Source organism: Aulonocara stuartgranti (genome assembly GCF_965226115.1).
Source record: "Aulonocara stuartgranti genome assembly, chromosome: 13".
Lineage (NCBI taxonomy): Eukaryota > Metazoa > Chordata > Actinopteri > Cichliformes > Cichlidae > Aulonocara > Aulonocara stuartgranti.
In genome coordinates, this window is record NC_138949.1 from 11896661 (window position 1) to 11910433 (window position 13773).

The 13773-nt window shown below is 40.1% G+C and overlaps 2 protein-coding genes across 9 annotated transcripts in view; one reads left to right on the forward strand and one right to left on the reverse strand.

The window, feature by feature from the left end:
• ggps1 (geranylgeranyl diphosphate synthase 1) overlaps window positions 1-13773 on the reverse strand; it is a 72828-nt gene that overhangs the window by 11913 nt on the left and 47142 nt on the right. For 2 of the 8 annotated variants that reach the window (XM_082557685.1, XM_082557680.1), the window contains exons 1-2: window positions 4380-4852; window positions 1700-1795 (exon numbers count right to left, since the gene is read on the reverse strand). In XM_082557685.1, the coding sequence (XP_082413811.1) occupies window positions 1700-1765 (66 nt within the window). In that variant the 5' untranslated portion in view covers window positions 1766-1795; window positions 4380-4852. The other 6 variants (XM_082557687.1, XM_082557683.1, XM_082557684.1 and 3 more) reach the window with 4 other exon arrangements.
• arid4b (AT-rich interaction domain 4B) overlaps window positions 5089-13773 on the forward strand; it is a 39176-nt gene continuing 30491 nt past the window's right edge. The window contains exons 1-2 of the mRNA XM_082557679.1: window positions 5089-5306; window positions 7624-7672. Coding sequence (XP_082413805.1) covers window positions 7667-7672 — 6 coding nt within the window. The 5' untranslated portion in view covers window positions 5089-5306; window positions 7624-7666. The remainder of the gene's footprint in view (window positions 5307-7623; window positions 7673-13773) is intronic.

The following is a 13773-nucleotide window of genomic DNA, read 5'->3' on the forward strand; positions in this document are numbered from 1 at the left end:
CAATAATTAAATCTCAAAAACAGCTGCTAGGAATGAGAATCCACACTAAAGAAAACACTTAAACATGCACAGAGATGTGCACAGCTTGCTCATTTCAGGGTTTCATTGTCTCATTTCTACAGCTGTTCCATTTTATTAATATTAGAAGTCATTATTCTGTGAATTACAGCCTCATACTCGAATCAAAGAGATTACAAATACAGCAAATTGGTTTATGCTCAAATTATTGTCAAGCCAGTCTGTGGTGAACATTGAAATAAAAAGCATGTAACTTTAAAGCTTAGAAAAAAAAATAATACCCTCAACAAAAAGAAAGCAATATACTGCTGTAAAACTACATATTATAATGTAATAGCAAATATCAGTCAGTTAGTGTGGTTTTATTTCAAAGACATTAGAGCGAATGCGCCAAACACCAAAATTACTTGAAATACTTTGTTAAAAGCTGAAATCTGTAAGCTATAACTTATGATTATGCTCAACTGATTATAAGACAATCCCTTTTCCAATGTATAACCATAATTCTTTTACACTCAGACACCAATAATTTAAGAAGACTGGAATCCTCAATGAACCTTTTCCCCTCATAAAATATGAAATATGCTAACATCCAAACCCATATCTGTGTATCTTGTCTATTAGTCACAGACTTGCGCACACACTCCCTTATCAGACTCCCGAAGAAGTCAGAATCATTTGCTCTCACAGTTAGCATTTGAGTGTTTCTGAGCTCATCGTCTGTGAAACCCACAGTTCTTGACTGTCTGACAGATGTTTACTCCTGCAGTGAGGACATCATGAGACTATTCCAGTTATCATAAATTAGACAACCCCCACGTTTTCAAACCTGATTACTAGAAACAAATACTGCTTGTGTGACATTCTTTAGTTTAACACCTAATATGCCAGTACTGCAGCATCATACGGTGTTTATAAAAAGACCAACATCTGCCAATCTTTATTGTGCCGACTGTGTCTGAACTGGAGCCTTTTATCGTGTTCAGTATCCAAGATATTGTCCTCATGCTCTGTTCCACAAATACTAAAAAGGAAGCAAGCAGCTCAGGTCAGTGTAGCTAAAGTACTCATCAGCTATATGTAAAGCCCCTTTTCCATTAGTACCTACTTGGATCGACTCGCCACGGATCACCACAACTCGACTGGTTTTCAATTACAATCCAGTACTACATAATGTGCATGGTTGTCGTCATAGCAACGCATCCAAGCATCCTGCGACGTAATTAACATATGACGCGAATGCTACAAAAAAGGTGGATGTTGCCGCATGAATATACCTGCTACTGAGTCTGTGGCTTTTTGTCAGACTCGGGGATCACAGCGTTGATTTTTGTAATCATCTCCCTCGTTGCTGGGTTTCAAAAATGGCGGTTTAATTTTCCCGAATGAGACGCTCTTATGACTCATCGAGTGACACTACTGACCAGCCAATCGATGGCATTTTAGTATCGATGGCATTTTAGTATTTTACTCAGATCGCTTTGAACCCGGGGCGAGCAGGTACTAAAAAAAAGTACCTGGTACCAGGTACTATGGCCTAGTGGAAAACCCTGAAAACCATGGAGAACCATGCCAGGTCGATTTGAGTAGGCACTGACTTAAAAACTTAAGACATTAAAGCTGCTTGTTTATCTACATCTCCTTCCTGCCCCTGTGGTCACTGAGAGACAAAGAGACTCACCTGGCAGTTGTAACAAGTATTTATATGGTTCCAGCAAGATTCGGTCAGCAGCAGCCTCCGTGCCATGGTCCATTGCTTCAACTTTATACAATATATCTATAATGGAAAATAAAGAACACAAAAAGCAATTTATTAAAAGAAAAATTTGGTTTTTGAGCGAATGCATGCACTGTGTCATTTGGCCTCATAACAACGTCACTAGAACAAAGAACAAACCATAAAAAATAATAATAATAAAAATAAAAATACCCCACTATGGGTGCAACTTTGTTTTGAACACTGAAGTTCTGATGAATTCAAAACGCCATTTTAACTATTATATACAAAAAAAATTCCTGTTTGGATTTGTTATTTTTATTGCTTGATGTGTGGAATGTGAATTTTGAATTCATTAATGAACATTATGCCTTCAAGCCCAGTCATGTCCTAAAAGTGTGAATGTCTGCATCTTCTTTCAGGGTTCATTATTTTTCAAAGCCTTATTTATTTATTTTTAAGTGCTAGAACCGTTTTGCATTAAACAGAATAGTTAAATACATCTAATGTACAATGACAGACTTATATACTCTAAATGTCGACTGATTTTCTGCTGCTTCTCCTGGTCCAGGTTACAGGGGCAGCATTCTAGTAGAGACACAAAGTGTATTCCTAAATAAGTCAGAATTTCCAAGTTCCCGGTTGAAATTTGAATCTGGAATGCCCCCTCAACTTGGATTTTCTACTTGGAACATCAGCGCAGCCCCACAATCCCAGAGCTAACAATCCAAGATGTCTGCACTGAGCATAAACACTAGTAAAGTCTAAGACATTCATGGCTCCATCCATGAATGATTTGCAGCAGGTTTTTAAGGGGAAAAAAATATTATAAGAGTAACGTCACTCCCAAGTTCTGACATCCAAGTTACGAAATATCTGGAATGTGGAATAACTAACCATCCGCATCAGCCCTTTCCAGGGGTACACCAAGACATTATCAAACTAGTAGAGAGATCTCTCCAGTGTATCCTGGTCTACTCCGGGTGTCCTCCTGGTGAAACCTGCCTGAAACACTACACCTAAGGTGTGTCAAGGAAGAATCCTAGTCAAGTGCCCAAAACACTGGAATTGCCTGAAAAGCTCATTTAAGCTGTTTGCATGACCATAGCTGGGGACAGGAACAGAGACTGTTAAACTGACAGTTTAACTTTAATGCTCAGGACTCTTGTCACTACGACCAACTGGTACCACAAGCACCACACTGCAGATGATGCTCAAATATGATCTTCTGCTCCCGTCATCCCTCACTACTATATCAGGGGTGGGGGATCTCCAGGACTCAAGGGCAGGTGTCCTCCAGGTTTCAGATGTGTCCTTGATCCAACACAGCTGATTCAAATGGCTAATTTACCTCCTCAACATGTCTCAACATTCTCCAGAGGCCTGGTAATGAACTAATCGCTTGATTCAGATGTGTTGACCCAGGGTGATATCTAAAACCTGCAGGACACTGGCCCTTGAGGCCTGGAGGTCCCCACCCCTGTACGACATACTTTAACTACTCCACTTGGGGCAGCAACTCACTCCCGGGGTGATCTGGTAACACTTGCTCTTGCTTTAAAATTTTACTCACCAGAAGAAAATACCAAAAGTTGCTCTTCAGATTTAGTTTTAAATCTAACAAATGCTAAAAAGGAACATTTTAAATGCAGACATTAACTAAAAGCACATTAACTCACATCACAACAGAAAACAGTTAAATTTAATCGATGAATGACCCTAAAGTAATATGGTGGAATTAATGTTGACACTACTGAGCTCTAGAAAACGAAGATTTGACACACCTAACACTGGAGTAAAAAGAAGTATACTATTAGTGAGGTTACTTGTATCTGTCATTTGTCACCGTCAAACTTCGACCAAGCTCTTAAATAACAGATTGGGCAACAAGTTTTCTGAAGACAGAATCTTTTTACAGGAAATAGAGTGCTGACATGACAAGAAGAATGTGAGACTCAAGGCCATTTAAGTGTAGCTGAAATCAGACACATAGCACATTTTACTCATACGAACAAAGTGTAACCATGGGTTACACTTTGACCTGTTTACGCAGAACTGGGCAACAGAACTATAAACTCCCCTTGTAGTGGTGACAAAACTGTCACATGAGCCACTGGATAACTTAAAACAACTACTTCACCTGTGAGGCACTTAAAACTCCCAAAGATCGGCTTAATTTAAAAAAAAAAAGTGCGGCTGTTTTGGATTTGTGACTACTAGATCAGAAAAGTCTGTGATAAAGACACCAAAAATAAAACTATGGAACTATATTTGATCAGATGTTTGATGTGTGTACATTGTAACTGCATGTATCACTAGTTTTGCAGTATTTTTTGTCGTTTTGAACTTTTATGCACCGAAAGGTTAGCTGAATTCATCGCAATTTAGGAAGTTTGCCTCGTTTACGCCACTTTCAGCCACATTGTAACCAGTGTACAGCTGCATTTTTCTTCACGCTCACACTGAAAAACTACGAAACATTTCTGCACCATGTTTTCGCGTCTTGCTGGCTCCCTTTAAATTAAGAACATACAGTAGTGATTAATTTGAAATGAAACATGCCCGGCAGAGCAGAAAACACCACTTTTAAAATACAATGCTACCGTGGAATCTTAACACATACCGAAACTTTAACTCCACCCACCTTGGCAGACTCAGTCCGCTAACTAGCCGGTGCTGAATTCCGGTTAGCCACACTGCTATTGGGCTAGCGTTAGCAGGCTAACACAATGGTGTATCACCATTCAGTATGTCTTTCTTTCTCAAGATAAAATCATCCACTTCCACGCTGGTCGAGTAAGGCACAAAATATAACTGTTATATCCAGACCTTCATATCATTTTAAACCGGTGTGCTGTCGGCTACTTCATCTGGTGCTATGCTAAGCTAGCGCCGTTACAATAGAGCACGCTACAAGCCTTGTACTTCTCCAGCTAGTGTTGATGAGCTACATATATATGTTTCGTCTACGTTACAGAGCAGGCGCGAAGTAGCTAGGCAACGTCAGATAGGTGCAGCGCATTAATCTCCGTTGCATTTATATCTCTACATTGCCCGGTACAATATCCCTTACATGTAAGTTACCAAGAAAAACCTTACTTCGACTGTCGGGCTACTCTGTCATACATACCTAACACACCAGTACTCTAAGACTGGGTGTTGTAGTTTTTCAACATTTTTGTCTCCGGTATTGTGTCAACAACCACCCAGTAGGGTACATCGGACACTTTACCATGGTTATTTTTTCTCCACGGTTGACCAATCATGTGTTACTAAGGCGTTTTCTTTGTCGCTGCCATCCAATTGGAGGGGTTTATTTTTGAAAAGGCGGGATTAGTATACCCGTCAATCATTCTCAGGAGGAGGGGGAAGGATCACAGAAAGAGCTAGGCTAGAGGAGCTACTCAACAAGGCAAACAGCAGCTCTGCGAAAACGACTTTTACCCATCCGCATCCAACATCAATCGGTGGACGACGTTTAAATCTGTCGCATTTTTCTCATAAATGTTCCTATGGATTACTAATCCACTTTCGTCGAAAACCAGAGGTGTTTTTCAACTTGACAGCATAGGTGAGCCTGCTTTTGTTCGGCAGAGCCGTTGCTATTTAGAACATTTTACTAGCTTGCTTCCCTGCTGCTATCAAGCCAACCTTGACGTTAGCTAACTTGTTAACTAATGCTGTGTTGTGTTTAGGGAGGGTGGTTTAGAGGAATGAATGAATTTGGCGACAGGGCAGTAGAAACCTGCAGATTAAAAAAAGAAAAGGAAAAAAAACTTGTTCAGTTCGATAACAAAGTTAAGCCGTAGCCAGCCAAATTAGGCGGATGAGCGCAGTGAAAGGTTATGCTACTCCGTGGCTGAATAGTTTCAAGTGTGCTGGACAGGCTCCGGAGTGTTGTGTTGTTGAGCGGAGGAATCCTCGGGGACGCTGTCGTCGAGTAGCGCCTGCCACGGTGCTCGCGAATAGCCATTTAAACAAAAAAAGTGATATTACCCGAAACAATCGGTGAGTTCTTATTAGAGTGACGAGATCTGTCGAGCAGCGGGCGGACGATATAGTTAAACGGAGGTAAAATGCATTGTCAGGCTTTCCTTTTGTGCCACCAGTAACGTCTGGCTCCTCACGACTGACTTGTCCAATGTAGGTTGGAGCTACCGTGTATCAAGGAACTCGCCCATTTGATCAGTTGTGGGGATAAAAATCAACTCAAAGGTTATCCATATTTCCCCACCTACTGCTAGTGATGACTTGTTATTCTCGGTGTTGTGGGTGCTTGACCAGTATTTTTTTTTGTGGTTATTATTATGTTACGTATGTTAAGTAACAAACTGCTTGGACGTGAATCACTAGTGGAGAGGTTTAAATGAGCTCGACGCTCTAGTTAATCACTGTAGCAGCTTTTAGAACAGGAGAAAAGACTACCGAGTCTCGAAGCTTGTACGAGTGTGTTAACGTTGTTGGGAATGGTGCTAGCAGTGGTGGTCAGTCCACTCACTCGCATCGGCTCGGTCTAGCAAATTGTCTGGGGCGGATGACATTGTATCCTCCGTGAACTAAACCAAAGGAGGACTGCGACCTTGGCTTGTGTTACAACAATAAAATTGTGTGGTGGTGGTGATTTGGGGGGGGGGGGGGGGGGGGATTAACGCGATGTTGCTGCGTTGCAAGTCTTCGAGCTTGACCTTGTTGCGAACCGTTTCGTCGACTTGTTTCTTTGTCGGGAGCAAATCTCCACTCATCGCTGCTCCGTGAACGTTCAGCGAAATGCCACAGTAGAGCATTCCGTTCAGAAAGTGACTTCCAATCGGTCTGCACGGCCGAGCTTCACTTTTTTTCTTTTTTCGGGGGGGCTCAACTTGACGTGTTTTGTACTACCAGGGCGGTGATATGACATATCTGTAAAGGTTTTTGGGGTCTAGCTACTGTGTTATTATCTCGCTCCCTCGCTCTACATTTATATATATTTTATTTATTTATTTATTTATTGCCGTCGAGCGCACTCTCCGCAGAGAGCAGTGCACCGACACCGAGGGAGAGAGAGAAGCGAAAACGAAAATGGATGGTCTCGGTGCAGTTTTCCTGTAACAAAAAACACAGCGTTATCCCAGTCTCCGATGAGAGAAATGGCCGTGACACGGGCAGGTGACTTGCGACCGCGGTTCCCTGGATTTTCCCAGTGTTTGCCTGCTCAACTGTTCTCCTTTTCTAGCTTACTGTCAGCTACAGAAATGGCGTCATCCTCTGCTGTAGCGTTGGTATAGTCAGTGCAGTGCAGACAGCAGGCACACCACGCTGCCGTGTACTCGGAGAAACGAGCGCCGTGCGGCTGTTAACACTGTCCATCACTCCATTAAACAGCTACAATATTATCCATCTGTGCACACAAACAGACACACACACAGAGGAAGCCTTTGCTTCGAGTAGCGACTAGTTACTTTGTTTGTGCTCGCCGTTCTTAGTCACAAGCCAAGTCTGGCTGACTAGCGCTGACTGACTGACTTACAACAGTGTGCGCTGGGCATTACATAAACGGCTTTAAAGGCTCTGCGAATGAGCGATCAGCCTGCCACGGTGTACTTTGCAACACATATTATTGGACTGGAAAGCTCCCGTACACACACATACACACACCCTTGTCTGTCTCTTTCTCGAGCAGATGTGTTGCAGGATGTAAAGAAAAGAAAGATGTTTCGTGTGCAGTCGTCGATGTTTTTTCCCCAAGCCGTTTAAAGTGAGCATCTACCGCCCAGCTTTTTCTTCATTGCATCCAGCAGTGTAGCAGAAGAAGTGATGTCATCATAACATAATCGTGTCTTGTTGTGGCAGACATAAGTTGGCACTCTCTGAAATTTCTAACAGCTTCTCCTACCTTTTTGTTTTTCCAGCTTGGGATCCGTTAAACTGGTCACCTAGAGGACTCATAGAGAGATGAAGGTATGTTCATTCATATTTTTTTTTTTTATCTTGCATGTGCTCAGTAGCACGGGGAAGCTCCCATTAGCTCTACTACTTCTGCAGCTCAGTTTCATTCAGCTCTTATGTAAACACGACTTAACCAGAGGAATTAAACGGTTGGATCTTCCTATTAAATGTAAATGTAAACACAGCGTCCTGGATAAAGGCCAGACTAATACAATTGTTTGATGTCCCCGATGTTGAGTTTCTAGTGTCTTCAGCTTGCTTTGCAAATGCAAATTGAAAATTGTAATATTAATGTTGTGCTTTGTTATGTGTTGGCATTGAATTATAAGACGAGAGGGCGTGGATGTGAAGTGATGTATGTGTATGTGGCTCTAAATTTATACCAAAGGTATGGCTTGTGAACTTCATGATGAGATTTAAGAAAAACTTGGTCATGACATTGTTTTCTTCAGCCTTATTTAGCCTGAAAAAACACAGCTGTCTCTCGCAGTGATTTGAGCTATTTATTCTCGTGTTATAGCTGCAGTTATGACTGCAGGCAGTGTCCTAACTTATCATTTGTTGCCACATGAGTCATTATGCTGCCTTGTAACCTGCAGAGCAATTAGTATAACGCACATGAGTTTTTTGTGTTTGTTTGTTTTTGTTTCCTGACTCATGTAAGGTAATAGTGATGTGTGAGGAACATAAACCAAGTAGAACAAGAAGTTGCCAGGCTTTGTGATCGGAGAGTTGATAGTGGCCACATTACAAGCAGCTCTGGTAATGATTAGCTACTTTGTTATGCTTGTTGTGGTTAATCGGACTAAACCGCCACCCACTAATAAACATGTCACCTTCAGCCAAATTATCCAGTTATTAAAGTGCAAGCAGAAAGAGCAGGGGGATACAAAGATAGATGCCACTTTGATATGTTTGTCTACATCCAAACTCTTTCTGTTGGTTGTCCTAGTGGTAACGCTAACTTAAGCTACTGGGTGGTCTGCGATTATATAATGACCTATTTGTGTGGCGAGAGGAGTTTTGATTGCCAATACTGGAAATGCACTTCAATAAGCCGAGATGCACACTGAGGAAAAACGTGACTTTAGCAGATACCGCCTGACTCGCATGTTATGTTGGCCTTTTGCTGCTTAATTTCCCCGACGTCTCTTTGAATAAAGCTAAACATATAAAAACTCATGAAACATGGTGCTATTAGTAACTGTGACCATTTTGCAGTTATTGTTGTTTCCACATGGGTTGCAGTAGGCCTCTAGTAGATGATTATTATGCTTAAATGTTCACATCCACGCGTCAGCTGAAAGCAGTGATGTTCCCACACTGACATTTTCTGTTTAATGTTGTAGCATTTGTTGTTTTCACAGCGCTCTGAGTTTGTGTGGCTCTATTGATGCTAGAGGAGTGCTCACTCATTTTACCGCTGTGTGTATGAGCATCTGCTCAATGCCTAAACTGTAAATTGCTCTGTAAGTAGGACAACTTTTCATTATGTTCACTTAGCGTTATATGTCACTTAGGCTCATGGTCTGCAGGCTTTCTTCACCAGCTGCGCGCGCACACACACACACTGCTGTAATACAGTGTGTAAGATGAAATGCTGTACAGATTAGACCCATTATAAGAAGTTAGAAGTGTTGGATGTTTGTTTAAATCCTTAATAAATTTGTTATAAAAGAAGTGGAATACATTAAGCTTCTCCTTTTATGTAGTAGTATCAATAGCAGCGGACCACTCTAAATTCAACCACAGTCAGTAATATTAAGGACATTCGTCACTTTTGTTAATAACAACAAAATGGTTTGATTGTGTGTGAGTGTAATTGTGTAAAGCTTAAACTCACACAACAGTGAAAACGTTGATTTTCTATATATTCTATACGACAAAACAACACTACAGGAAAAGTACTTTTCCGACTTTATTTTCATCACAGTTTGATCTTATAAAGAGGAAGTTTTCCATATTTTTCCAAACAACTTTGTCAGTGTTTTTATTACATGGTCATAAAACTGGAAAATCAATAATAAAAAAAAGCATGGCTTGCAAACTGGAGGTGCTGGGTGTGTAAGAATGAGGCAGGGGAGGTCTGATGAAAGATGTTTTTGAGTTACATTTTAGGAATATCAGGAGAGCTCGGCTTTTAAGTTTGACCATCCCCTTTTAAATCTGTCCTTTATAAACTTGAACTGCAGTTCTAGTCCAGAGTTGCTCTGTTGTGTCAAAGCAGTGAGTATGCAGATTTTGCTGTTACAGTGAAATTAGTTATTTCTGTGGCCGTAAACTGTATGCAGTGCAGTCATTTGGTTCCTATTTTTGCATTTGAGAAGATGGACTCAGGAGGTCAGGTACAGTAGGCTGTCTAATGTGCTTTGAAAAGTACACCTCATGATCACATTTAAAAGCTATGGTTCACTTTTGGTTAGTATTACGTAGATCTGGATACAAACAATATAGTCATTCTTTGTAAAAATACAGTACTTACATTTTTATATGTTTAAAAAATGCATAAAGTAAAAGTAAAGTCAGCCTGTTCATTCATGATTTTTAGCTGTACTTAAATTTCAACGTTGTATCTTTAAGTGACATTCACTCAACTGTTTATATTACTTCACTTGGGTCCTGGTCTCAGTAGCGACACTTAAAAAATAATAGCGCAAGTAGCTGTGAATGTAACCAATTATACTGATTATACTTTTTTACATTTACACTCACTTAGCTTGATTTGTAACTCAGTTTCAGTGTACCTTTCATTCAACATTGCTGAGAGATTTTCAGTTAATACTCTGTTAGGAATACTTGCTAGTATGTAGTAGGGCTGCACGATTAATCGTTAGAAAATCGCGATCTCGATTCATACTTATGTGCGATCTCATTTCCAAATGACAACGATTTAAAAAAAAAAAAAAAAAAAGACAACGACGATTGTACCGCATTTTGATCCGGGACATAATCTGCATGAAAACAAGCCTCACTCTTCCTGCTCAACAAATGACAAGGGCGGAGCCTTATACCACGTGATACAGAAGCCGTGGTGTGATGCTAAAATTAGCAGAAAAAAAACAACGGAGAGCACGTCAGGGATGACGAGAAAGTGACAGGAGAAAATCTGTCCCGGACAACCACCCAAACATCAATAACGGGAACCTTATACAGCGCTTCCCTATACCCGTCGAACTCCCGCAGGCACAAAGAAATTACGGAGGCTATCACTTATCACCTGACCAAAGATATGGCTCCCATCAACACTGTGCAAAACGAGGGATTTAGGAAAATGATCAACACCCTAGACAAACGCTACACAGTGCCGTCCCGCAACTATTTTTCTATTGTTGCACTATCTGCTCTATACATGCAGTGTCGAGCAACGGTGGAGACGGAATTTCAAGCAGTACAACATTTTGCGGCAACAACAAAACGTGAGACATTTGTTGTTTTTATGTTCAGTCTCAACTGTTACGAAGTTGATGTGCAGTTAATAAGTGCAATAAATATTTATACTGGAAAAGAAAATCGTGAGAGAATCGTGATCTCAATTCTAAGCCAAAAAATCGTGATTCTCATTTTATGCAAAATCGTGCAGCCCTAGTATGTAGATAAGTTTACCCATAGAGCTGTAAACTGTACAGTTTTAGTCGAGAAGAAAAGTTTTCCAGTCTGTTAATCTGATGTTGAATTGTACCTGTTGATCAGTGTTTTATCATCAAGGGTCTGTCCATATGCTTTATTAGAAAAAGGGTGTCTGATAAAGACTTGTTTAATTTTTTTTAAATATAAAAAAAAAAAAAAAAACTAAATTCAGAAGCACTGAAATTCTCGAAGTAGATTAAACTGCTGCTGATCGCACAGGAAGCGTGAATATGGTGAATGCCCTAAATGTGGGGGAGTGAGTGCGTAAACAAAAAGTATTAAGATTGCAATTTTTTTTTCTAGTTCAGAGCTGCCATGGCATTGCCAGGGCAACTCCTGCTGAAGCACCAGTCACTGGAATTGTGGCGACTCTGGTTTGGACAAAGAGGTGATTCACAGCAGGATTATTGTACGTGTGAGCTAGGCTGGGAGGGTGCTTAATTCTTTCCTGCGTGCCTCTTGCATGTTCCTTTGTTTGGCCTGTGAGCACCACAGTACAGTATAATGGGTGTAAAACTATTGTTTATAATATTTCAGAGATGCTACAGTCATTAAAGCATTGTAATTCTCTTGGATAAATATAATAGATTTTAGATTTAGATGTGCCAGTAATCTTAATAGACTGAGACATTTGTGTTTTATGTCATCCTATACAGCCTAAAATAAAATAAACCTAAACTAAATCAAACCACATTCAAACTAGCATGTGTGTCATTTTACATGTATTGATTCACAGTACTCTGGGAAATGGCAACAGTTTCTTTATTTATTAATTTTTTATGTCTCACAAATACAAAGTGTGTGAGTTTCTGTGATGGTGTGAAGTGGAAAAAAGAAAGAGACTCTGAGATCTGAACAGCAAGCAGCTTCCTGTCGTTTCAATTTTAAATCTGATCTGGGTTCACATCATCAGAGTTCGGCTAATTAACAGTGGTTTTTAATATTCTGATACTGTATTTCAATGAGAACAGCTCTACATAAGTCATGTTTTAAATATATAAAAGTATGTAAGTAAATTAGAAAGTATTCACAATATCTTTGCCAGGTTAATCAGTATTACTGTTTCATAGTTTGAATTTGTTGTGGATTTGAAGTCTTAAAGTGTCGCCCACACGCACGCACAGCCGGCACAGGTGTTTTCACTTAAAGTGCCTAATTAGAGCTCTTCTTCTTAGAGGACAGTGTGAGCATCTATAAACTGTTTGATTGACAATACGCTCTATTATATTTTTCAAATGGTATGAATTGTCTTAAATTCTTTTTGGATGGGACCTAAATGATTTTTAGTCACATCACTGTGAGATTTTCATCAGACAGTATCTGCTCTTCTGTTCGCTCAACCACACAGTGTAGCTGCATTGTTCAGGCCATGCCTTAAAAAACAACCTGTTATTTTTATATGTGTTTAGAATGGTTACTGGTAACAGTAGGCTGTTACGTTAGCTAAGTTAACAGTTGCAGGTCAACCCTAAAAGGGAATAAAAACGTATTCAAATGACAAAAGCCCCAATGCGTTGACCTAAAGGTGGCGATGATGAGGAGAAGGCCTTGTTAGCTACAGGAAAGACAAGAGACAAATCATGTGACTCTTGGAAATGAAGGGGCGATCGTGGCTCAAGAGTTGGGCGTTCGCCTTGTAATCGGAAGGTTGCCGGTTCGAGCCCCGGCTTGGACAGTCTTGGTCGTTGTGTCCTTGGGCAAGACACTTCACCCGTTGCCTACTGGTGGTGGTCAGAGGGCCCGGTGGCGCCAGTGTCCGGCAGCCTCGCCTCTGTCAGTGCGCCCCAGGGTGGCTGTGGCTACAATGTAGCTTGCCATCACCAGTGTGTGAATGTGTGTGTGAATGGGTGGATGACTGGATATGTAAAGCGCTTTGGGGTCCTTAGGGACTAGAAAAGCGCTATATAAATACAGGCCATTTACCATTTTATTTACCATTTACCATGAAGTCATGTCAGGAAAGTGTCCTGTATGTCAATGATTGTTCAGGAGAATGCTCCTTTAGTTAAATTTACATTTTTAATGCTACTTTAACTCGTATATCTTTTTTAATTAGATTACACATAATAAGATAATGCAATATATTGCATCGTCAATTATAAGTTAATCACATATATATATTCGACTGCAAGTTGAATCAGCTCAAATAATTGCAAATATCTGTGTGTAGTAGTGTTTCATTTGCAACTTTTTTTTGTCACCGTCTTTATTTCTTTTGTTGCAATTTGTGGCTAGTTAAATGTTCAAAGACAGTGAGACAAAGAGCTGAAAGACTTTAAAAAGCATTGTTATTTGTCAATTTATTTTATTTTATTTTTTAATTTCTCTGTTGTCTTGGCACAAAAGGGAATTACATAACAAAAACACTGGTATCATCTTTTGGCCAAATTGTTTTTTAAACATTAATATCAGCCCAGAATTTCACAGTTGGTGATTTTTTATTTTTTTTATTTTTTTTGAAAAAGTCTTTTTTTGGTGCAGAAATA